This window comes from Haliotis rubra, unplaced genomic scaffold (genome assembly GCF_003918875.1).
Source record: "Haliotis rubra isolate DU_JTF1 unplaced genomic scaffold, ASM391887v1 Scf161, whole genome shotgun sequence".
Lineage (NCBI taxonomy): Eukaryota > Metazoa > Mollusca > Gastropoda > Lepetellida > Haliotidae > Haliotis > Haliotis rubra.
In genome coordinates, this window is record NW_025765570.1 from 1073248 (window position 1) to 1098357 (window position 25110).

General features: G+C 42.8%; 2 protein-coding genes and 1 long non-coding RNA gene across 3 annotated transcripts; 1 reads left to right on the forward strand and 2 right to left on the reverse strand.

Moving 5' to 3' along the window:
• Positions 1–3747: 3747 nt before the first annotated feature.
• LOC124271553 (bifunctional peptidase and arginyl-hydroxylase JMJD5-like) lies at positions 3748–15404 on the reverse strand. The gene is made up of 7 exons (XM_046706692.1): positions 15126–15404; positions 12566–12717; positions 11906–12075; positions 10598–10758; positions 5747–5911; positions 5065–5167; positions 3748–4232 (listed from the first exon to the last, which is right to left on the reverse strand). Exons 1-7 carry the CDS (start codon positions 15371–15373, stop codon positions 4026–4028), a joined length of 1206 nt encoding a protein of 401 aa, XP_046562648.1. The 5' UTR covers positions 15374–15404; the 3' UTR covers positions 3748–4025.
• LOC124271555 lies at positions 9104–9536 on the reverse strand. The gene is made up of 3 exons (XR_006897073.1): positions 9410–9536; positions 9300–9335; positions 9104–9266 (listed from the first exon to the last, which is right to left on the reverse strand). It is a non-coding gene; the product is annotated as an uncharacterized LOC124271555 (long non-coding RNA).
• A 1927-nt stretch (positions 15405–17331) lies between the features above and the next one.
• On the forward strand, positions 17332–20999 carry LOC124271554 (bifunctional peptidase and arginyl-hydroxylase JMJD5-like). Its single transcript, XM_046706693.1, has 6 exons — positions 17332–17464; positions 18170–18641; positions 19414–19580; positions 19878–20047; positions 20160–20320; positions 20831–20999. Exons 2-6 carry the CDS (start codon positions 18355–18357, stop codon positions 20997–20999), a joined length of 954 nt encoding a protein of 317 aa, XP_046562649.1. The 5' UTR covers positions 17332–17464; positions 18170–18354.
• The last annotated feature ends 4111 nt before the right edge of the window (positions 21000–25110 follow it).

The window sequence follows — 25110 nt, forward strand, 5'->3', positions numbered from 1 at the left end:
CGTTTTCTGCCACCCCCACGTGAGCCGGATGTGCCGCCAGATGGCGCTGATCAAGGTGTTATGATCCGTGAATCAGTCGCAGGTGTCGCAAAGTGTATCGTAAGTGATGTTGCTGTCTGCCCATGTGTATCTCGCGCTCCAGTTTAGTTGAATGTCTAATGAATGAGATAAGAACTTGAACACAACAAACAACGATCTAAGAGGCGCAGTTGTACTATTTTTCACTAATTTATTTTACCAACAGAGAGGGCTGTGTAAAGTTTTCTCATGACGTAGCTAACTGTGGAAGGGGTTATCTCCCTTGAACTGCTAGCTCAGACAGAGCAACTGTCCAACTACTGTGAATACAGCGTTCTCACCAACGAACTCTTGTTGACTGTTTAAATATTGTATAGCAGAGCACATATACTCACGAACGCACACAGACAGGTAGATAGATTTCTGAACACCTGTTCAGTGCTGAACTTCGCTTTTATTTATGCCTGTATTTCGTAATACACAAACCATGCAGTGAAGTTTGGAAACGCTTTAAGAGCAATTAGCAACACAGCTTGCAACAATAAACCCACAAACAGACACGGACATCCGCGTTATTCTTGATTGTACATAACTGCCTCCGTGGTGTAGTGGTTAGAGCGTCCGCTCGGAGAGTGGATGGTCGCGTGTTCGATCCCCGGCCGCGTCATACCAAAAAGGCGTTAAAATATCGTAGTTTGGTCCCTACCTGGCGCTCGGCATTAATGGGTACAACAAGGACTGGTTGGCTTGGAGTCAGTATAATGTGTCTGAGTGGGGTATTCATGCTTCACTGCGGCATGGTATCTCAGTGAGCTAGCACTATAAAACCAGCTTAAGTCTGGGCTAGTACAAGCAGCCGCACATACACACTCATGCATGTCGTCATATGAGCGAAATATTCTAAAGTACGACGTTCAACCCCATTTCACCTCACCTCTTGTTTGTACAGAGCTTGAATACAGTGGTGTGGTGAAGGGTGACAGTGATGTATTAGCCAGTCTCCCTCGTCATCATCATCACACTCTGTCTGGCACATCCTGCCAGGGTCCATGGAGGCCGACACCTTCCTCACGTGGGGGTGTCACATACACCTGGCGGGCTGGCACATCCACGTCAGTTGTCCCTGTGACGTTCACAACTCCACGTACACCGCACAGCTACACACGTGAGTGTCGACACAAAATCAATACTCACTCGTTAACAGTGTGTTTCGTAAAGTTGGCTGGTTGATGGATTTCAAGTTAAAAAATGGATTTCAAGTTGAAAGTTGGTTTCAAGTTTTTGGTTCTAAGCCTCCACATTGACAATAATACACAATATACGAGTGTACATAATACACCGTGTACATACACATCTGTCTATATGATTACATGTGGCACGAGTCAACATTAACATTTGGCTGTTTTACACATAATTCTCTTCGAAACCTCACTGATTATGTCTGTGTTCATAGTTATCACACTAGCAGTAGCAGCAAACTATAATTTGAATATACAATAAGCCTTGCCATTTCACTATATACTGCCATGTTACACAATGAACTGACTCCTTTATTTGAATGCGTTATTTGAATGTGTGCTTGTGATGTAATAGTGGGCGAGACAGCTGAATGTTCACAGACGACCATGCTCATTGTGTCACTCATAATTGCCACTGACATTTAAACCTTTAAAACATGATCTCATTTGATTCCAGCGAGTTGTCGCCAAGCGTCTCCTCTTACAAAGGAATATAATTCTCCCCATGGACCATTCAGCCTTTGTTAAGCTTTGGGGTTATTTACGCATTTGTGCATGTACCATCGCCCCTAGTCTGTCGTACAGACCCTGAAGCAAATATATCCAAGAAAGCCCACACAAGTCTAGAAAATGTGGCAAGTCTAGATTTCCTCAGCCTCAGAGGAACATGAAAAGTCTCAGGGCTCCTTTTCATTATATTATATTTATATTTTTTACTATGAACTTTTTTCAGTAAAAATATGTTCATTTCAGAGACTAGTTGTTAGTCTACATCGCCCCCTGAGTCTGCAGCAAGTGTGTACATGTTTTATACATCCCAGTGTACCTGCATTAGGTCAACACAGATTTACTGTATTATCAATCCGAACATCAACTGCAACGTACTCATCGTCGTCGTCTTTTTGTGAAATTAGTAAATAATAAATTACAAATTTAACTTCAGTAACTGAAGTTTCTCGTGAGAGGCGACTAACGGGATCGGGTGGTCAGGCTCAAGATTTGGTTGCCACATGTCATCGTATCCCAGTTGCGTAGATTGATGCTTATCCATGTCTGGTCCAGACTGGATTATTTACAGACCACCGCCATGTTGCTGGAATATTGCTGATTGCGGCGTAAAACTATAAACTCACTCACTCTATTCCCACTGCTTTCTGATTATTTACTTCTTGACCTGGGCCTAGATTTTCGAAGCTCTCTTAGTGCTAAGATAGTCGTAAGTTAATGTTAATGAATGGCACTTACGACTATCTTAGCGCTAAGAGAGCTTGGAAAATCCGGGCCCTGGAAACAATACACCCGTGCCTTCCTACTCCTTCACTATCCCCGAAAGACAATTCCCTGAAGACAATTATTGAGGCCTCTGTATTTTGGTTTACAGTGTTCGAAATTGTATTTCCCAGTATTTAGTGAAGAATTTGGTAAGTATAGGAATGTGGAGTCCGGCACAAGAAATAGAAACTTCACTTGTACACACAATGTTCCATGATATCAACTGTAAAAAATTCAAATTAGCTCAATTTGTCTGGCTCCCATTTCACGGAGTTAAAGACGTATTCCTTCTCGTGAATAAAAACACAAGTTTCTATGTTGTGAACGTTTTATTTTAACACCAGTGTAGATCGGTGAGAAGTTGCATTTTTATTGGAGTACAGAAATACCTCGTCCATCGTGTTCCATGACAGAAATCAGAAGAATCTGTTGATTCCAGAAGAAGCATCAACGAGACTATATGGTTTATATACATCATTTCGCTAGAAGTTTGCATGATGCCAAATGGTTGCGTTAGTCGCACCTGCTCCAATGCAGGTAAAGAAGGGCCGGTGAGCTCCTGGCTCAGGGGGCGGTGGGGTAGCCTAGTGGTTAAAGCGTTCGCTCGTCACGCCGAAGACCCGGGTTCGATTCCCCACATGGGTACAATGTGTGAAGCCCATTTCTGGTGTCCCCCGCCATGATATTGCTGGAATATTGCTAAAAGCGGCGTAAAACCATACTCACTCACTCACTCACTCACTCCTGGCTCAGGGTGCACCACGAGAACAACACACAGTGCCGTGAAAGTGGTGTTCACTATACTCGTACAGAAGGGAACCTGTGAAAACCTGCACACTTCAGCACTTAGTTAATATCTGTATGTGTCATCGGAACCTACGTGCAGGTCTGGACAGGTCTATTAAAACTAATGGTTCGGACTTTTTGTGCCTCAACATGATTTCCCAATAGCCAGTTTGAAGCACCTGGTCAGTGACAGTACAGTTCACTGACTCCGCTACTGTAGTGAGTGAGTGAGTATGGTCTTACACCGCTTTTAGCAATATTCCAGCAACATCACGGCGGGGGACGCCAGAAATGGGCTTCACACATTGTGCCCATGTGGGGATTCGAACCGGGGTCTTCTGCGTGACGAGCGGACGCTTTAACCACCAGGCTATCCCACCGTCCCTCCGCTACTGTACAGTTAACGTTATGTAATCTCATACAAACTAATAGATGAGTGAATTTAGTTGTTTAATGGCGTTGTGAACATCACTTCAGCTATATCAAGGTCGTCAGCTTCATATAAGGAAAACACATTTTTAAAACGTTTGTCACTTCAGTGAAAAGGTGTGTGCGTGCGCATGTGATGGTGTGTGAGTATATGTGTTTGAGGTTATTTATGTATTACAGACGCTGCCATTCAGACATGGATTCATACAGCAAACTGCTTGACCTGTAATAAACACAACTGCCAATGGTTGGTGTCAAAGCGGTATGACAAACTGCCAACCTCTAAAGTTCATCGCGTGTCAGATCCTTCCCTTGTTGGTCTCTGGATTCCAGAAACGACACCATCATGTCCTTCTTACTCCGATACTCTTCTCGGAAGTCGTTGCCGAAACCTTTAGGATACATCTTGAACATTTCGTCCACGTTGAAGGTGTAGAGTTCGTCCCACGTCAGCTCACCGTCCCCATTGACGTCAATATGGTGGAATATCTGAAAACAAGGGGTAGCTGTATGGTAGAACCAGTTTGCTGGCATCAGTTTCAGAAAGCGATCGTACAACTACATTTTTCGTAACTACCATAGTTTAACAAAGATCACAATTTGTACAGAGTGAGTGAGTGAATGAGTATGGCTTTGCTCCGCTTTTAGCAATATTCCAGCAATATCACTGCAGGGACGCTAGAAATTGGCTTCACACTTTGAACCCATGTGGCGAATCGAACCCGGATCTTCGGCGTGACGAGCGAATGATTTACCCAATAAGCCACCTCATACCCTCTCATTAATGATTAGTAAATAGTGGTGATTTTGTGTTTTAGTTCCATAATCACCGATTCGTTATGGACACGATATTTGACACGTTTCATTGAATAAATGACACATATATATACTTCAACTGTAGCAGGTGACGTAACAGTGTGATTATTTGCCATCTGTACAAGCGTAATAGTCAACATGCTTTACACTTCATATTTTCAGAAACATGGTATGGTATGCATGGGATACAGCTCGCCAAATTGGCGTGTTTTAGAGTGCCGTTGTCTCGATTACGATATTTCACCACATGTTATATGATAATAACTGACGAAACCTGCAATCAAGGAGCTTGTCCCCGACATATTCCTTCTTATTCATTGTTTTTCGGTTGTTTCGAACCTGGGATAACTCGTATAATTTACTTGGTGCCTTCGACACAGCAGGATTGGTATATAGGTATTTCACAGCGTGTCAACTTAATGCGGAAGAACAGTGTGCATGTCGTAAACATTTACACTCTACACAGTGACGACTGTAGACAGAATATATATAGATGGTGTATGACCTTCGAACTGGCCTCCTTGTCAGTAGAGATCTCCCTCCATCTCTCCAGGAACTCCACCTCCGTCAGGCTCTCCTCCATCCGAAGCGGTGCAAACACCATGTCCCTGCAACATCGACAACACTAGCGTCCACCACGTACATGTAAAGTTGGTGAGTTATGATATACGTTTTCGTAGCTGAACTGAAAAACAACTCTGTTCACATTAACCGATAAGGGATATAAAGTACATAATGTAACAATGAAATGTAGCTGATGAAATATTATTCAGATCAAGATGAAATACAAATTAAGACCTGAAGCTAACCAGGAAAACCAGTGAGTGTTATGCATTGCTTGTAATTTCGACATTCCCCTTATAACTGGCAATATTCTAGAAGCTCTACCTTAGAGGTACAACCGAAAATGCTTTTGTACAATTGTTGCAAATCGCTGAGGCCTCTGTGAAGCTTCAAAATCGTTTTATGGTGACATGTAAAGGGCATGTTTCCAAGTTGGAGGCATCAGTGACAACAATTCTGCATGGTGCAGTTCCTTAGTTGAATTACGCCGTAGGTTCCCGCAGTTTTCAAATAGTTGCCTTGGCTTTGCATGTATATGCGATAGGCTCATGTCTTGAGAAGGGCGCTTTTGTATGAGGTAATACCCGAAGTTATGAGACCTAAGCTGAGGCCGTGGATCTTACCTGAACGATTCATGCAGTTCTCCGTAGCCGTACTTAGTGAGGGAGCCCTCCGTCTTCCACGACACATCCACAGAGCAGTCGGTGGCGTTAAACCAGTGTAGATGGTGCAGCCAGATGTTGATGGCCAGGTTCCGACTACCGAACGAGTTCACTTGGTGGTACCATCTACATAGGCAAATTACAAATACACAGGTGTTCGGTTTCAGAATGTTTGTGTCTCGGTTTGTAATTGTATGGAAGATGTGGATGATCTAATACCTGATACCACATGCCTGTATGTCTGCCTGACTGTAGTGATCAACATATCATACCTGTGTATCTCATTGACTGTAATGATCAACATATACCCGTGTATTCCACTGACTGTAATGATCAACATATGTGAATGAGTGAGTTAAAATTTACGTCACATCGGCAATATTTCAGCCATATCGTGACAATGATCAACATATACCTGTGTATTCTACTGACTGTAATGATCAACATGTACATGTGTATCCCACCGACTGTAATGATCAACATATACCTGTTCGTCTCCCCGACTGGAATGATCACATATACCTGTTTGTCCCCCCGACTGTAATGATCAACATGTACCTGTTTGCCTCCCCGACTGGAATGATCAACATATACCTGTTTGTCTCCCCGACTGTAAGAATCAACATATACCTGTTTGTCTCCCCGACTTTAATGATCAACATATACCTGTTTGTCTCCCCGACTGTAATGATCAACATATACCTGTTTGTCTCCCCGACTGTAAGAATCAACATATACCTGTTTGTCTCCCCGACTGTAATGATCAACATATACCTGTTTGTCTCCCCGACTGTAATGATCAACATATACCTGTTTGTCTCCCCGACTTTAATGATCAACATATACCTGTTTGTCTCCCCGACTGTAAGAATCAACATATACTGTTTGTTTGTCCCCCGACTGTAATGATCAACATATACCTGTTTGTCTCCCCGACTGTAAGAATCAACATATACCTGTTTGTCTCCCCCGACTGTAATGAATCAACATATACCTGTTTGTCTCCGACTGTAATGATCAACATAACCTGTTTGACTGTAATGATCAACATATACCTGTTTGTCTCCCCGACTGTAATGAATCAACATATACCTGTTTGTCTCTCCCCGACTGTAATGATCAACATGTATCTGTAATGATCAACATATACCTGTTTGTCTCCCCGACTGTAATGGTCAACATAAACCTGTTTCACTCCCCGACTGTAATGATCAACATATACCTGTTTGTCTCCCCGACTGTAAGAATCAACATATACCTGTTTGTCTCCCCGACTTTAATGATCAACATGTACCTGTTTGTCTCCCCGACTGTAAGAATCAACATATACCTGTTTGTCCCCCCGACTGTAATGATCAACATGTACCTGTTTGCCTCCCCGACTGTAATGATCAACATATACCTGTTTGTCTCCCCGACTGTAAGAATCAACATATACCTGTTTGTCTCCCCGACTTTAATGATCAACATGTACCTTTTGTCTCCCCGACTGTAATGATCAACATACACCTGTTTGTCTCCGCGACTGTAAAGATTAAAATATACCTGAGTATCCCACTGACTGTAATGATTAAAATATATAGAGGATATTATATGAGTGCCCATGTCATACTATGACACGAGTACTTAAATGTTGGTATTTCCCGAGCGAGAGCGAGGGATATACATATATTTAGGCACGAGTGTCGTAAACATAGTATGATATGGGCACGAATATAATGCATTTATTACCGAAGTCGTCAAATTGAGCAAAACAAACCCGAATCTACTTTCAAACATAGGCTGGCTACCCGCCATGACCGCATGTAGAACGCATCGTCATAGAAGAAACGTGACGTCATTGTTCATGACGTCAAGTCACCATGACAAAGTGATATTTTGCCCAAGCGCATCGTATGAAAAATATGAACCCGATATTTTCGCCCTGGTAGTTAATAAACCAGTATATTATATGACGGGTAGATTTCCGCCCTGCTGATTGGCCCACTTGGTCACATGACAGCTTTGACGCTAAGCAATGTCAACCTCGAAACGTCGCGAGAGGTTGATATAACAATCCAAGAACCTCCAGTGGCTAAAATAGATTTGGGACATTCTAGCTGTCAACTCCGCACTGCGTGCGTCACGCTTCGTCCCAGTGTCTGTGTTGGTTTAGAGTTACGTCCCATCTGTATCAAAATGGCTGCACCTCTGGGTCATGTGCAACGCCATCGGTGGTATGCTATGTGACAGAAAAACAGGCATTCAGTACTTTTGTCATATAATAAAACAATTATTGACTTCTAGTGAGGTTGATCCAATGATTTATCGACCCTGGACATGTGATATTCACAGAGGCGCAGCCGAGGTGAATATCACATGTCCAAGGTCGATAAATCATTGGATCAACCTCACTAGAAGTCAATAATTGTATATTATTATTCACCCGTTGAAGATATCGCTGTTTAATAATTTTACAATGTTATTACACATTGCGTAACAACATCGCGTGATGCCGTACGTATGACGTCAAACTGGTTTACAGTTATGACGTCACAATGCTAATAACTCTGTCACAATAGTATTAGACCTTGCTTGACTCTCGGAAAGCTGATTGTCATCATGCACGTTGAATTCTTTGAAAGAAGTACTTTGCTCGATATTATTTTGCTAATGTTGGGTGCGTAATAAATAAAATACTAAACTATGTCCCATGTAATACCATATTTGTGTGTGGTATTGGTGAATGGTATTGGTATCTAACGAGCGAAGGCTCATAAATATGGTATTACACGGTACATCGTTTAGTATTCTCTATGTATCCCACTAACTGTAATGATTAACATATATAGAGGATACTAAACGACCTTCCGTGTATTACCATTTTTATAAAACGAGTTAATGATTTGGTATCAAACGAGCGAAAGCTTTCGCTCGTTTGATACTAAATCCTTTATGAGTTTAATAAAAATGGCATTTCACGGAAGCGAGTTTAGTATTCTGTTTATTACTCTCCAACATAACTTGAGAGAAACTGCCTACAGTGTGATGACTCTCAGCTTTCCGTGAGTCATAACATTGTGACTGAGGTATTAGCATCGTGACGTTATAACTGTAAACAATTATGACGTCATACGTCCGGAGTCACGCGATGTTATTACACAATGTGTAATAACATTGTAGATTTATTTAACAGTGGTATCTTCAACGGTTGAGTAATAAACCTGTGTATCCCACTGGCTGTAATGATTAACGTACCTGTGTAAACGTAATGTTTAAAATATACCTGCGTATCCCACTGACTGTAATGATCAACATATACCTTTTTGTTACCCCGACTGTAATGATCAACATATACCTGTTTGTCTTCCCGACTGTAATGATCAACATATACCCGTGAATCCCACTGACTGTAATGATCAACATATACCTGTTTGTCTCCCAGACTGTAATGATCAACATATACCTGTTTGTCTCCCCGACTGTAATGATCAACATATACCTGTTTGCCTCCCCGACTGTAATGATCAACAACCTGTTTGTCTCCCCGACTGTAATGATCAACATATACCTGTTTGTCTCCCCGACTGTAATGATCAACATACACCTGTTTGTCTCCCCGACTGCATAAGAATCAACATATACCTGTTTGTCTCCCCGACTGTAATGATCAACATATACCTGTTTGTCTCCCCGACTGTAATGATCAACATATACCTGTTTGTCTCCCCGACTGTAATGATCAACATATACCTGTTTGTCCCCCCGAGTGTAATGATCAACATTCATAACTTTGATACAAATAATCAGAAGAATAAATATTATTTTAGTGCGAGTGACGATGGTTGATACAACTTTCATCTCTCACGCGCATGGTTGGGGGATATTTTCCAATACTAAGATCAGCACATTCTCCAAACGGTTTTAATCTGTCGAAATTAAATTACTGTAATGGGAGCAGTGACAATGTTTTGTTACAACCACGCCTGTTGAATATCTGACTACAGGGGCCAGTCAGCAGCTACAATTAGTGTCCAATGAATCCTGATATAACTGTACCAGGAAGTGGCACAGTGAAAACCGGTCGGTAAGACCATGCTAGCGGGACTGTTGTTAGTGTCCTCAAACCTGTGCGTAATCTCGCATTAACCTGTAATGTCGGTCGCCACTGCTGGGGCCTTACAGGAACCAGGTGACTCGCACACATTGGGACACTTCCGGTTTATACACCGCATGCGCATTACATGAGGAAAACCACTCGTGGTGTTTTTGTTTCTCAGCGGTCAGGTTCAAATGGCGAACGTAGGATAGATGGGGCCAATGTGATAAGTAATGGGTACATGAATTTTATGCCTGAATTTTTTTGATAAATGATGTTTCAGTCTATATATGTGATACATTATGTCAATGTGTTTTTAGACAGAATATATTTGGCTCTATGGTTTTAGCTTGAAAAATATGTGGTTTTCCTTTAGAAAATCCCAATTATGGCTTGCAGGAAAGCCAAACTACAAAATGAGTGATGGATCCATCACTTACGGTCATCTGTATAGATGGATCGTCATATTCACAAATAAATGATTCACACTTGCGTAAATTCCATTTCCTATCATCTTGGGATTAAATGTTTTGATGATCGATTTCCTCATATTAAAACAATAACTACATTTCCCTTCTTTTTGCTTTCAGTTCAAACATTAAGTCATAAGGTTTCTCGTTTCAAGTAAGACGTTAATAAATACGGCCACGTATCATTAAGTGCGAGTTCTACAGAAAATGAATTCGTTTTCAGATTTTGTTACAGCGGTGCAATGTTGGTACAGACACGCTTACCTGTATGGTATAAACAAACAGTCTCCCTTCTCCATGTGTACCTTGAACCAGGGGAGACCACTCAGACGGGGAAACTTGTACATATCTACACTGTCCACATCTACCGAACTGTAGGATCCATCCCACACATAGCCGTCAGCCTCAATGTCAGGGCCGTATTTCTAGCGTCAAAACAACAGAGCCATTACAATAGTCCGAAGAATTGCGAAATAGTGCGACTGTTAATAAACGAAGACAATTGCATCCGTTTAACTTCTTTAAAAGGCATTTTAGAAGTTGTAGAAATGAAGCAAAAGCTCTATGGATAGTCAACTTCTTTATTGCGATGAATGCGGTGTTTGCTTGATAACGGCGTTAGTATCTACACCGAAACGTCACATTCATTGCAATAAGGAAGTTGACTACCCATAGAACTTGGTTTTCCTTTAGCTGCATCCGTGTAAATACAAACCGAAACATGAGTCTCATTAACCTATTCAGACAATGACCTACTTTTCAGCCTATCCGAATTTTCTCGTGTGAAAGTGAAAATAGACATCACAAACAACTATGGTTACACTGAATTCCAATTCCTTGTTTCATAAGAAAATGGTATTTACACTTGAATTGTAATTTCAAACTTTAATAACATGGTATTTCTATATTTTATGGCGAGGTGTAGGCAGCATGACCTTAACTAAGACGTCACAGACTGCCGCAGTTTGATGAGGTCGTACAATGATTCACAATGCATCTGGCTCACTGGTTACACCTGTTATGTGTGTTCTGCGCTTATTCAGTGTAGTTCTGTAACCCATAATGTGATTGATAGAATATCAAGTCCGTACCAGACCGCCAAACTTTTCTAGCGGCAGAGCCTCGTTTTGAGATTTCCACGATTTCCAGGTTTCTGTTTGTCAGTGCTCGCTGTACGACAGAGCACGCTGCACGACATGTTTGCAAGGATTATATGGAGCGCAGTGTTCCAATATACAAGTGCTTAAATGTACCAAATAATACTGATTAATATTTATGTATCCAGTTTAATGAATTGGTCTCAAAATTCTGGACTGGTTATTGTACTAAGTTGCGTAATAGGGCGGAACCCAGTCAACAGGAAACGAGACTGTTGTGTAATCAATGTTTTGACTTGTGGTGGTGGTTTGAACCCAAGATTCGCAATGATGATACACCAAGTGACTGGCATCACTACGGGCTTCCTCCCACACTGACATATAATTTAAGATACCTGAAAACGGTTCAAAGTTGTGTTACAAGGCTGTCAAGCAGCACCTGCAATAACACAGAGATGTGAAGAGCTCTGTTTACCTTATCGTAGAAGACGAGGTCCTTGGTGCCATCCAAGAGGCAGTTGATGTTGTCGAACTCGTCCATGTGGAGGACGGACTTGGTGCCGCCGCTGCTGAACCACGTTATCGCCTTCGTAAACAGCTTCTGGAACCCTCCACAACGTAGACAGTAGGGCACGTCCACGTCCCCTGTAACACACACGCAGGGTACACTACTCAGTATGTCAGTCTTGACCGTCGGGAAACTCCCCATAATGTCTAGAACCCACAGACATCGACAGAGTCTGCTGAGTCATACTGACAACTAAAAGTAAATCCCGCTCCAGGTAAACGTCTTTACAATTAGGGGCGTCGGGGTAGCCTAGTGGTTAAAGCGTTGGCTCGTAACGCCTAAGACCCGGGTTCGATTCCCCACATGGGTACAATATGTGAAGCCTATTTCTGATGTCCCCCGCCGTGATATTGTTGCAATTTTGCTAAAAGCGGCGTAAAACCATACTCACTCACTCACTCTTTACAATTAGCTACATTTCCCTTCTTTTTTGCTTTCATTATTAATAAACATTCAAATCATACAGTTTTTCGTTACAAGTAAGCTGTCTATAACAGAGCCCTGCTGTGAAGATGCACGGAACGAAACGTTTACACAGAAGAATGAAGGATGGGTAAGCTACAGTACTTTTCATGTCGGCGGTCAGGTCGTGAACCAAGTACACGTCGGCCTTGCGGTACTCGTCCAGGAACCGACGGAGGGTCTGCGACTTCAGCTCCTTGTTGCGATCTTCCTTCTTCCCCGTCTCCACATCCACCACGGTGTGTCCGAACCTCTCCCTGCACACAAACACTACATTATCTAGGGTTACTTTCACGAAGTTAAGGTTAACTTTAACTCCCATTCTTTAATTATTTAACATTACACTAACGTTACCTCAGTGACTAATGATCACCTTAGCGCTTTGTGAAAGGAGGGTGAGGTGAGGTGAGGTGTGAAATTGGGTTTAACATCGTGCTTGAGAATATTTCGCTCATATGACGACGTGCATGCGTATGTATGTGTGGCTGCTTGTACTAGGCCAGACTTAAGCTGGTTTTATAGTGCTAGCCAACTGAGATACCATGCCGCAGTGAAGCATGAATACCCCACTCAGCCACATTATACTGACTCCGAGCCGACCAGTCCTTGTTCTACCCATTAATGCCGAGCGCCAGGCAGGGACCAACAGGTACCATATTTTAACGTTTTTAATTTTGGTATGACGCGGTCGGGGATCGAACCCGCGACCTTCCGCTCTCCGGGCGGACGCTCTAACCACTACACCACGGAGGCGGTCCGTGAAAGGAGGCCCGGGTGGGCGGAACACTTCAGCGAGAGAGAGACGGGGGTTAAAGTTCTACAGGATACTACTTGTAGTTATAACACTACATTATTATTTCATGGTAACAGAATACTACACCAGGGAAAAAATACTACACAAGAAACAGAATACAACAGAAAAGGCGGAATACCATTTAGTAACGGAATACCACACCAGGAACAGAATACCACAACGCCTACCCACACCCTCTCTCTCTCACTTTCACACACTCACTCACTCACACTCACAAACTCGAGTGGATGTTGAGTATTAAATATCTCAATATGTACATTTCGAATCCCGGAGAGCGGAAGGTCGCAGGTTCGATCCCCGACCGCGTAATACCAAAAGACGTTAAAATATGGTACTTGTTGGTCCCTGCCTGGCGCTCGGCATTAATGGGTACAACAAGGACTGGTCGGTTCGGAGACAGTATAATGTGTCTGAGTGGGGTATTCATGCTTCACTGCGGCATGGTATCTCAGTTGGCTAGCACTATAAAACCAGCTGAAGTCTGGCCTAGTACAAGCAGCCGCAAAACACATACACATGCATGCACGTCGTCAAATGAGCGAAATATTCTCAAGCACGACGTAAAACCTAATTTCACCTCACCTCACTTCACATTTCGAATCGACTGTTCCACTAGTTGCCTATGTCACTATGACATTACAGACAACTAGTAGAGCGAGTGAGTGAGTATGGTTTTACGCCGCTTTTAGCAATATTCCCGCAATATCACGACACCAGAAATGGGCTTCACACACTGTACCCATGTGGGGAATCGAACCCGAGTCTTCTGCGTGAGGAGCGAACACTTCAAGCACTAGGCTACCCCGCCGCCCCGACAACTAGTAGAACATGAGTTGGTGGCGACACCGGTGACAGGGGCGGTGGGGTAGCCTCGTGGTTAAAGCGATCTGTCAAGATCGTAGCCTCGTGGTTAAAGCGGCCGCTCGTCACGTTGAAGACCCGGGTCCGATTCCCCACAACGGTACAATATGTGAAGCCCATTTCTGGTGTCCATGTCGTGATATTGCTGGAATATTGCTGAAAGCTGCGTATAATTAAACTCACTCACTCTATACGACAACACGGCATGCGCATGTGTTGTTTCTAGTTGCTTCGAAAACATCAGAAAACTTAATGGCAATCAAAACGTCAGCCCACCTCCATGCAAAAAACACATATGATGCCCTTCAGCAAAAAAACAAAACAAAACACAGAGATGAGTCACGTACAATCTATAGTGCCATGCAGATTATTTCTTTTTCGGAAAACAGGTTTTCGCCATTAACCGCGGCAATATGTCAGCCACACGGGTCAGTTTGAGACAGGCGTGTATTGCGCTTCCGACATCGTACTTGACGTTACCACTGTATGTCACATATTGCTTAGCGAGCAAGTACCTGTCTCTATCGGGGAATTGTTAATTAGTACTGCTGATCGTTAAAAAGCAAACATATGTTGCTGTCAATGTATTATAAAATCCCTCTCTGTTTCCATTTACATGATGGGTAACACGTGGTACACAAGAACCCAGGTGATGAGGATGCATACAGGGGTGTTATCTGCACACCTGTTGCTGTGGAATATAGGATGAGGCTGATAACAATCGATATTGCCTCACGAAAGAAGCCGGGAAACTCTCAGGTTAATTCATACAAAAGGAGCAACACGTGCTGAACTATCCAGACAATGAAATGGAAAAAAAAGGAATACGCATTCTAAATATTTCCTTCGGCAAAATGCGCCCGGAACATGTTCCTTGGCAATTTTATGTTGTGTATGTGACATGCCTTGACCGTGACGGAGATATGCCTCACTGGCAAGTGTGTCACAACACTTTCCATTAACATTTGTGAAAAAAGGATATTTACTCACCTCAAGTACTCGTCTGTCCACGTCTTGTATGGTTTATAATCAATATTCTCCAAAATAGACTTGAAAACTACAGGTATTCCTGGTTTAACATATTTTGCGAAAAAATCAGAGGGGTGTGGAAATTCGTGTTTAACTTCCAGAGTTTGGGGAGGGGCGTGGCTCCCGATGGGTTGCAGGTGTCCCGGGGGATCAGCGCTGTGAGACAGTGACGAGAAGGAGAGGAGACACACGAGTACCCACACGTCCATGTTAGCTGCTCGTAATGATGCGCGTCGTGTTGTCAGGTGGTGATATTCATTCACCCGGAAGCAAAGCGGACTCGTTCATCCAGTCGATCAGATTACGGCATCAGCTTAACGCGCACGTCAGCCATCTAACACAAGTCAGTGTGAGTTTGAAAACAGTTTCATTCTGTCAAGATCGTAGAATTTGTTTTGATATTATTTTCTCCACCTTCACAAATGTTGTGCAGATATTTTATATGGCACTGTTCTTAGATTTACCTGTATAACCATTTCTATAAGTTCATGTGGAACTCTCCCGGGGTTTCACTTTATATTTGGAGAGGATTGAAGTCGTATTGTGTTGTGATCTGCCTTTTTATACAAAGTAAAGGTCGGGGGAATTGTATTCGGATGTTATATATTGTGGTAAAGGTGTGTGGGACTGTTTTGTGATCTGCCTGTTATATCGATATGGTATATATGGTCTACAGGACTGTATTGTGATCTGCCTGTTATATCGATATGGTATATATGGTCTACAGGACTGTATTGTGATCTGCCTGTTATATCGATATGGTATATATGGTCTACAGGACTGTATTGTGATCTGTCTGTTATATCGATATGGTATATATGGTCTATAGGACTGTATTGTGATCTGCCTGTTATATCGATATGGTATATATGGTCTACGAAACTATATTGTGATCTGCCTGTTATATCCATATGGTATATATGGTCTACAGGACTGTATTGTGATATGCCAGTTGTATCGATATGGTATATATGGTCTACATGACTGTATTGTGATCTGCCTGTTATATCGATATGGTATATATGGTCTACGGGACAGTATTGTGATCTGCCTGTTATATCGATATGGTATATATGGTCTACAGGACTGTATTGTGATCTGCCTGTTATATCGATATGGTATATATGGTCTACAGGACTGTATTGTGATCTGTCTGTTATATGGATATGGTATATATGGTCTACAGGACTGTATTGTGATCTGCCTGTTATATCGATATGTATATATGGTCTACAGGACTGTATTGTGATCTGCCTGTTATATCGATATGTATATATGGTCTACAGGACTGTATTGTGATCTGTCTGTTATATTGATATGGTATATATGGTCTACAGGACTGTATTGTGATCTGCCTGTTATATCGATATGGTATACATGGTCTACAGGACTGTATTGTGATCTGCCTGTTATATCGATATGGTATACATGGTCTACAGGACTGTATTGTGATCTGTCTGTTATATCGATATGGTATATATGGTCTACAGGACTGGATGTGACTGTTGCGTTCTTTTCTTGACGTGGACACCTTCAGTGTGTCACGTTTCATGCTCTATTATCAAAGATATTTTTGGTGTAGGCCTATTTTGATAGGGGTGGATGTCAGCCTTAATGTGGGCACATATCTCCCAAAAACACCATTTCACACATGTGGAAAACATGCATTTGGTTCTCAAAATCTGCAATATAAAGTCTTGTTAAGCTGAATTGTGTGTACTTTTGACCGTTGTTTTCTTCGCTATGTGCATGTGGTTGGATTTATATTTGTGGTGATTAGTAAAAGATAAACTGATTACCTTATTCTCTTGTGGAGAATGGACTGTTTCATGCAACTGTTTTGAAATGAGGCTATAATATAATAAACGTATTTAGCCAAAAAGGGTTTTTTTTCCATTTGAAGTAACATGTGCTGAATATCCATAAGGTGTACTTCTGATTTGTGACAGTGCACGATTTGCGAATGCAGGCTTTCTGTGAGTGAGGCAAACGCTTCAACCACTAGTCTTAACTCGCTCGTTGTCCAAGCAATCAATGGCGAAACATAAACAGAAAAATAAGCCGTTCTGTTGCCTAACCTACCCATACCATGTCGGAACCATCACTCACATCCAACCAGCTGTGCGAGCGGCGGTTACCAGCTGTGACGTACAGCTTTGAACCATAGTTCATGCATATCGACGCTTGCAGGGTTACAACCAAAGGTGGGGCTATTGATAGTTACATGGCTTAATATGATGCCTATATATTAATAACGACAGAATCATTTGAGATTTGACCTGGTGCCGTGAACTTAAGGGGTAAGTTGGAAATCATCATCATCATCATCATCATCATCATCATCATCATCATCATCATCACGTTACACCGACTGCTGTCTACAACATCGGGTCAAATACGAGTATATCCTCCGTACCTATACGTTGACTACGTGGCCCAAATCGTGTTCTGCCATATGTAAATCATAGGCAGAACCTTGATTCGTCACGGAAAAACGTTATTGACGAACACCCTGTTACCTAGCACACCACAGTCTTGCCGGCTCTTGTATCTTGTAGCGGCTACAACCTTCACAGGACGGGCTGCATAAAGCCTGTTTTAAAGGAAGATGTTAAAATTCGCCTTCCTGTTATGGTACAGAATTCTCTAATATTAACATGAGAAGGTGTGAATCTGTTGTGTAGTGCAGTTATTGTAATGAACGATCTACTCTGTGTCGGTTTTTATATGCCTGCCTCGCCCTGATCTCACTGCAAGTCTATCTTGCAGTACTTGTCCCACCGTCGAGAAATCACACATTCTGATTTACCAAACAATCAAGTAACGTGGATATTGGCGTTCCTGCGTTAAGATGTTTATGTGAATGTTCTCGTCAATGGTCGTTAGATACAAATCATTAGTTTCCGTATTTTTCGTCCGTGGTATATAGTTGTGAGTTGTATATTAAATTATGAATACTTCTAACGCTCTCTTTACAAAACAGCGACTATTTTATAATTTTGCAGTCACTCCTGAACGGCATGCGATGTTTCAGACGTCACTATCAGTAACAGCACGCGGAAATAATCTGTAGCAAACACCCCTGTCGACAACGGTGACACAACACAACTGCGCCGACAACACGTTTACGGCTTGTCAACAGGAATCAGCTGTTACTTAGTTGTAGTTGTTGAACATTAAAGCAGGTAAGATGAGGGCAGTCTTATTCTGTTGGTTCGTGAGTATCTTAATCCTGCTTCACTTTACGGCCTGGGGTGATGGACAGAAGGAAGATGGAGGTAGGACAGCGCCCCCGGGACATAATCTACCGCTTGGATCTCACACAACTCCCCTCGAAGTCCCTGTTGTCGACAAGTTCCCCACGCCAAAGGTGTTCTTTGAGGAGTACTTGCGTAAAAGTAGGCCTTTGGTCATTAGGGCGATTATGAATTTGACAACTTTTCCGGCAGTTGTGAAATGGACGGACGACTTTTTCAGGTATGGAAAGCCATAAATTTATTTTCGTTTAATTGTTTAACTCCGCGCTCAGGAATATTCCAAGTCCATCATGTGTAAGGGTTTGTTGAAAAAGATTTAGTCAGATGGATATCTCGATGTGTAGGGCAAAGTTAGAAATTACAACTCGACGTGTCGGGGATTCATGACGAACAGCCTCTCGACTGCATGTGTGCGTTATTCTTGAAGACAGATACCTCGACGTGTCGAGTATTCTTGAAAACTGATGCCTCGACATGTCAGGGGTTCGTGAAGAATAATTAGTTGAAGTGTCGGGTATACTGGGTCGGACCCAAGTTCAAGTAGGACATCTATAAGCAACGTAAACGCGCGCCTCAGGCTGTGTAGGCTGTAAATATACATACAGATGGTTAAAATCTATTCATAAATGCCATATTCATTTTATACACTATACAACATTTTGTATGTCCAGGGAAGAATCCGGGTTAGGACCCTGATCGAAAGTGGCGACTTCTAAGATCGGATGACTTGGTTGACTAACTTGGTTGATGGGAGTCACAGTATCTCCAATGCGTAAATGATGTTCATGATGTCAATCACTGGATTGTCTAGTCCGGATTATATACTGACCTCCGTCATGTAGCACGGTTAAACACCAAACAACAATATTTGAGAGGAACAACGAGATATTAAATATCATTTACGAACACGTAATTTAAGTATTCATTTTGGTATGTCATAGAGTAATAGGGCGAGGGGTAGTATATCCCGATTACCATTGTATATGCACCAGGAAGGAGCTGGGGTCGGAATACATCGACGCCGAGCCGGCCCGGAAGGAGAACCGCGATTTGAAGCCCGAGGAGATGACGATGAAGACCTTCCTGCAGAAGTACACCGAGAGCGAGCTCTACCTTGTCGGCGGAATCCTAGACTTCCAGGCCAAGGACAAGCTCATGGGTGAGGAGGCACTGGAAATATTGTCAACCATATGCCAACATTTTATGCACAGACTTTGTTTAGAAACACCATTGGTAATAATAACCATGAGCTCGTAAGGTGTGAAGAGTTATGCCCCTTAGCTGTCAGGATGCTCTAGTTGTGAGTTCGATTCTCAGCTCGGGACTGTGTGGTTGTAATTCCGTGTGACTGTGGCGTCTATGAAGGAGATAAATATCTCACTCCTGGACAACCAAGGTATACAGTTTCACTGATCATGTCCGAGTCCAACATATATCCTAGCGCTGTTTGCTGCAGATGACCTGTACGTGCCCCGATCGCTGCACTGTGGGGGACTCCAGTTCTCCATCGAGTCTCTGGTCATGTGGTTCAGCAGCGGCGGCACCAAATCCGTCCTTCACAACGACGACTACGAAAACTTCAACTGCGTTCTGGACGGGACTAAGGAGCTGATATTCATAGACTGGGTACGTTTAATCATAGACCCTTATACGATGCCACGTTGAACGATACGCAATTGTCATTTGGCTGTTACTAGCAGTATGCCAGGTTTATCAGGAAACTTACTTTACATTCCAGAAACATAGTGAGCAGGTGACAGCGGACGGTTACCATGAGGACGGTAGCTATAGTGATGTTGATGTGGACAAGGTGGACATGCACAAGTTCCCGCGTCTCCAGGAAGTCCCCGTATACAAGGCCGTATTGCATAAGGGGGATTGCCTCTACATACCCTACCAGTAAGTGCCATCTTTCCAAACAGTTCGTTTTTACATTTCTGAAGCCTGATGTGTTTCAAGAAGAAACCAACCCAATATGACGAATAGAATCCATAACCAATCAGCTTCACGTCTTTAAAACGCATGAAAATCAGGGAAGAATTCTTATTCATAATGAAAGTTTCACATCATCATCATCGTCATCAGCATCATCATCGTCATCAGCATCATCCAGTTGTCCCCACAGCAGGTTCCAGACATTGCTGCAGCTTGGGGCTCGGTCTTTCCTTCTGCCTGTATTCCACTCGGACACACCCTTCCTTCCCGTGTCGAGGCCGTGTTAGGATTGTTTGTATATAAAGCTGGGGAATGTTGTTACAGAGAAGTCAACACCATTCCACCTATATCTGAAAACAGTCTAGTCGAGCTCAGGAAAAACCAGTATCTGAAAGATTGAAGGTTTATGACGTAATCACGCGAAATGAATAAAATATGTGTCTGTTAACGACACCGGGTTGTCTCTGTATTCAGGTGGTACCATCAAGTCAATTCCCCCGGAGGACGGAGCCTCGCCATCAACTTCTGGTTCCTTTCCACCCGCTGGTTCAACAACTCAGACTGTCAGAAGAAGAACTTAGAGCATCAAACACTCCCAAGTTCCATGTTTGACATCGGACAGGGTCAGATGCAGGCCTGGTAATATCCGTGCTTATTCTTTCTTTATTTTCTTCTCTTTTTTTTGAGTGTTGAGGATGGGGGACGTTCACTGAATAGTTTGGCGAAAACATTTCACTGACAAATTTATGGATAATAACTTTGTGAGTGCATTTTGAATAGGGGATTTTCTATGTAAGAGAGCCAGTGAGTTTTATGCCGTTTGAGCATATTTCGAGCTGCAATGAGAGCTCAGCGTCTTATCTGTACCCAGACTAACATTCATAAGTCATTTCCAGGAACAAATTCGCATCGGCATTTCGAGAGGAATACACGACTAACACCGAAGGTACAAGAATTGATTACCTATTTAAATTCAGTTATCTCAGTTATTGAGGTCAATAGAAGGCGATTTTTGATAATCATAATCGTTTAACACTGGTGTGGTGCAAATAGTATGCTAATATAAGGGTAATGCTCTTTTTGAGGGCATTATCATTTGCAGAAGCCCGAGGTCTTCCATTAACTGCCCGACGAAGGAGCGCAGTTGAAAAAGACCGAGGGCTTCTGCGAATGATAATGCCCTCAAAAATAGTATTACCGTTATTATTGCTAAAATACATGGAATTTGTGTTGAAAAGAAAAAGGAAACAATGAAGGAATTTGACTGTAAGTTTACTCAAAACCAACTTCTGACGGGGCTGACTGCCCGAATGCAATTACGTCATCGAACAATTCAAGTGACGTCACAACAGAAAGTGACGATATTCGACCTTGGCCTTTGACAAAACATAGCCTGCAACATGTCAAACTATGTCAGACACAACGTCAGTTTCAGTGTTCGGGTTTGATCAAACAACAACGTTAATAGTGCAATTGTTAAGGTTAGCACCAGCAAGAAAGCCAATATTACCGCTATTTTAAGCGTGAATTCGGGTTGTTTTGACTTGTTTCACCCAGAATATCTGCCAGTCCAAAGCAAATGTCGAATGAACCGTAAGCCCACGCACCCACTATGACGTCACTTGACAACAGAATTGATAGTGGCCCGTCGTTAAGGTTGAGCGGGCCAATATCATTTGCAGCGGCTCGCAAGTTTCTGATAATGGGAGGGCCGTTTCATGATAATTCCATGTATTTTAGCTATAATCTAAGTCAATGTTTACAGCCCACACTGCAAATAAGGGTCAAACAAAATAAAAAAGCACCGTTACCTTTAATCCTATAACTCAAGTCACTGCAGATTTTCCTCAACTACATGTTTCCATCCACTTGGTACAACTCCAGTCACTGATGTATTCATTGCACTTTGTCCCAAGCCTGACTCTACCCTCATACCCTCATCCCAGTCTCTGTATGACTCTACCCTCATTGTCTCACTCCAGCCTCTATATGACTCCACCCACTTTGTGTAACTGTCTCTATATGACTCCACCCACTTTGTGTAACTGTCTCTATATGACTCCACCCACTTTGTGTAACTGTCTCTGTATGACTCCACCCACTTTGTGTAACTGTCTCTGTATGACTCCACCCACATTGTGTAACTGTCTCTAAATGACTCCACCCACTTTGTGTAACTGTCTCTGTATGACTCCACCCACTTTGTGTAACTGTCTCTGTATGACTCCACCCACTTTGTGTAACTGTCTCTGTATGACTCCACCCACTTTGTGTAACTGTCTCTGTATGACTCCACCCACTTTGTGTAACTGTCTCTGTATGACTCCACCTTTTTTGTGTAACTGTCTCTATATGACTCCACCCACTTTGTGTAACTGTCTCTGTATGACTCCACCCACTTTGTGTAACTGTCTCTATATGACTCCACCCACTTTGTGTAACTGTCTCTATATGACTCCACCCACTTTGTGTAACTGTCTCTGTATGACTCCACCCACTTTGTGTAACTGTCTCTGTATGACTCCACCCACTTTGTGTAACTGTCTCTGTATGACTCCACCCACTTTGTGTAACTGTCTCTGTATGACTCCACCCACTTTGTGTAACTGTCTCTGTATGACTCCACCCACTTTGTGTAACTGTCTCTGTATGACTCCACCCACTTTGTGTAACTGTCTCTGTATGACTCCACCCACTTTGTGTAACTGTCTCTGTATGACTCCACCCACTTTGTGTAACTGTCTCTGTATGACTCCACCCACTTTGTGTAACTGTCTCTGTATGACTCCACCCACTTTGTGTAACTGTCTCTGTATGACTCCATCCACTTTGTGTAACTGTCTCTGTATGACTCCACCCACTTTGTGTAACTGTCTCTGTATGACTCCGCCCACATTGTGTAACTGTCTCTGTATGACTCCACCCACTTTGTGTAACTGTCTCTGTATGACTCCACCCACTTTGTGTAACTGTCTGTATGTATGACTCCACTCCCACTTTGTGTAACTGTCTCTGTATGACTCCACCCACTTTGTGTAACTGTCTCTGTATGACTCCACCCACTTTGTGTAACTGTCTCTGTATGACTCCACCCACTTTGTGTAACTGTCTCTGTATGACTCCACCCACTTTGTGTAACTGTCTCTGTATGACTCCACCCACTTTGTGTAACTGTCTCTGTATGACTCCACCCACTTTGTGTAACTGTCTCTGTATGACTCCACCCACTTTGTGTAACTGTCTCTGTATGACTCCACCCACTTTGTGTAACTGTCTCTGTATGACTCCACCCACTTTGTGTAACTGTCTCTGTATGACTCCATCCACTTTGTGTAACTGTCTCTGTATGACTCCACCCACTTTGTGTAACTGTCTCTGTATGACTCCACCCACTTTGTGTAACTGTCTCTGTATGACTCCACCCCACTGTGTAACTGTCTCTGTATGACTCCACCCACTTTGTGTAACTGTCTCTGTATGACTCCACCCACTTTGTGTCAACGTACTGTCTCTGTATGACTCCACCCACTTTGTGTAACTGTCTCTGTATGACTCCACCCACTTTGTGTAACTGTCTCTGTATGACTCCACCCACTTTGTGTAACTGTCTCTGTATGACTCCACCCACTTTGTGTAACTGTCTCTGTATGACTCCATCCACTTTGTGTAACTGTCTCTGTATGACTCCACCCACTTTGTGTAACTGTCTCTGTATGACTCCATCCACTTTGTGTAACTGTCTCTGTATGACTCCACCCACTTTGTGTAACTGTCTCTGTATGACTCCACCCACTTTGTGTAACTGTCTCTGTATGACTCCACCCACTTTGTGTAACTGTCTCTGTATGACTCCACCCACTTTGTGTAACTGTCTCTGTATGACTCCACCCACTTTGTGTAACTGTCTCTGTATGACTCCACCCACTTTGTCTGTCTCTGTATGACTCCACCCACTTTGTGTAACTGTCTCTGTATGACTCCACACCCACTCTTTTGTGTAACTGTCTCTGTATGACTCCACCCACTTTGTGTAACTGTCTCTGTATGACTCCACCCACTTTGTCTGTCTCTGTATGACTCCACCCACTTTGTGTAACTGTCTCTGTATGACTCCACCCACTTTGTGTAACTGTCTCTGTATGACTCCACCCACTTTGTGTAACTGTCTCTGTATGACTCCACCCACTTTGAGTAACTGTCTCTCTGTATGACTCCACCCACTTTGTGTAACTGTCTCTGTATGACTCCACCCACTTTGTGTAACTGTCTCTGTATGACTCCACCCACTTTGTGTAACTGTCTCTGTATGACTCCATCCACTTTGTGTAACTGTCTCTGTATGACTCCACCCACTTTGTGTAACTGTCTCTGTATGACTCCACCCACTTTGTGTAACTGTCTCTGTATGACTCCACCCACTTTGTGTAACTGTCTCTGTATGACTCCACCCACTTTGTGTAACTGTCTCTGTATGACTCCACCCACTTTGTGTAACTGTCTCTGTATGACTCCACCCACTTTGTGTAACTGTCTCTGTATGACTCCACCCACTTTGTGTAACTGTCTCTGTATGACTCCACCCACTTTGTGTAACTGTCTCTGTATGACTCCATCCACTTTGTGTAACTGTCTCTGTATGACTCCATCCACTTTTTGTAACTGTCTCTGTATGACTCCACCCACTTTGTGTAACTGTCTCTGTATGACTCCACCCACTTTGTGTAACTGTCTCTGTATGACTCCACCACTTTGTG

Bases quoted from the DNA above. Each gene is read 5' to 3' on its own strand.
- LOC124271553 (XM_046706692.1), bottom strand. From the start codon at position 15,373: ATGGACGTGTGGGTACTCGTGTGTCTCCTCTCCTTCTCGTCACTGTCT. The intron at 12,718-15,125 runs GTGAGTAAATAT...GTTTGTGTGCAG, and splicing joins TGGACAGACGAGTACTTGAG to GGAGAGGTTCGGACACACCG. The intron at 5,912-10,597 runs GTAAGCGTGTCT...TTGCCTATGTAG, and splicing joins TGTTTGTTTATACCATACAG to ATGGTACCACCAAGTGAACT.
- LOC124271554 (XM_046706693.1), top strand. From the start codon at position 18,355: ATGAGGGCAGTCTTATTCTGTTGGTTCGTGAGTATCTTAATCCTGCTT. The intron at 19,581-19,877 runs GTGAGGAGGCAC...TGTTTGCTGCAG, and splicing joins GGCCAAGGACAAGCTCATGG to ATGACCTGTACGTGCCCCGA. The intron at 20,321-20,830 runs GTAAGTGCCATC...CTCTGTATTCAG, and splicing joins TGCCTCTACATACCCTACCA to GTGGTACCATCAAGTCAATT.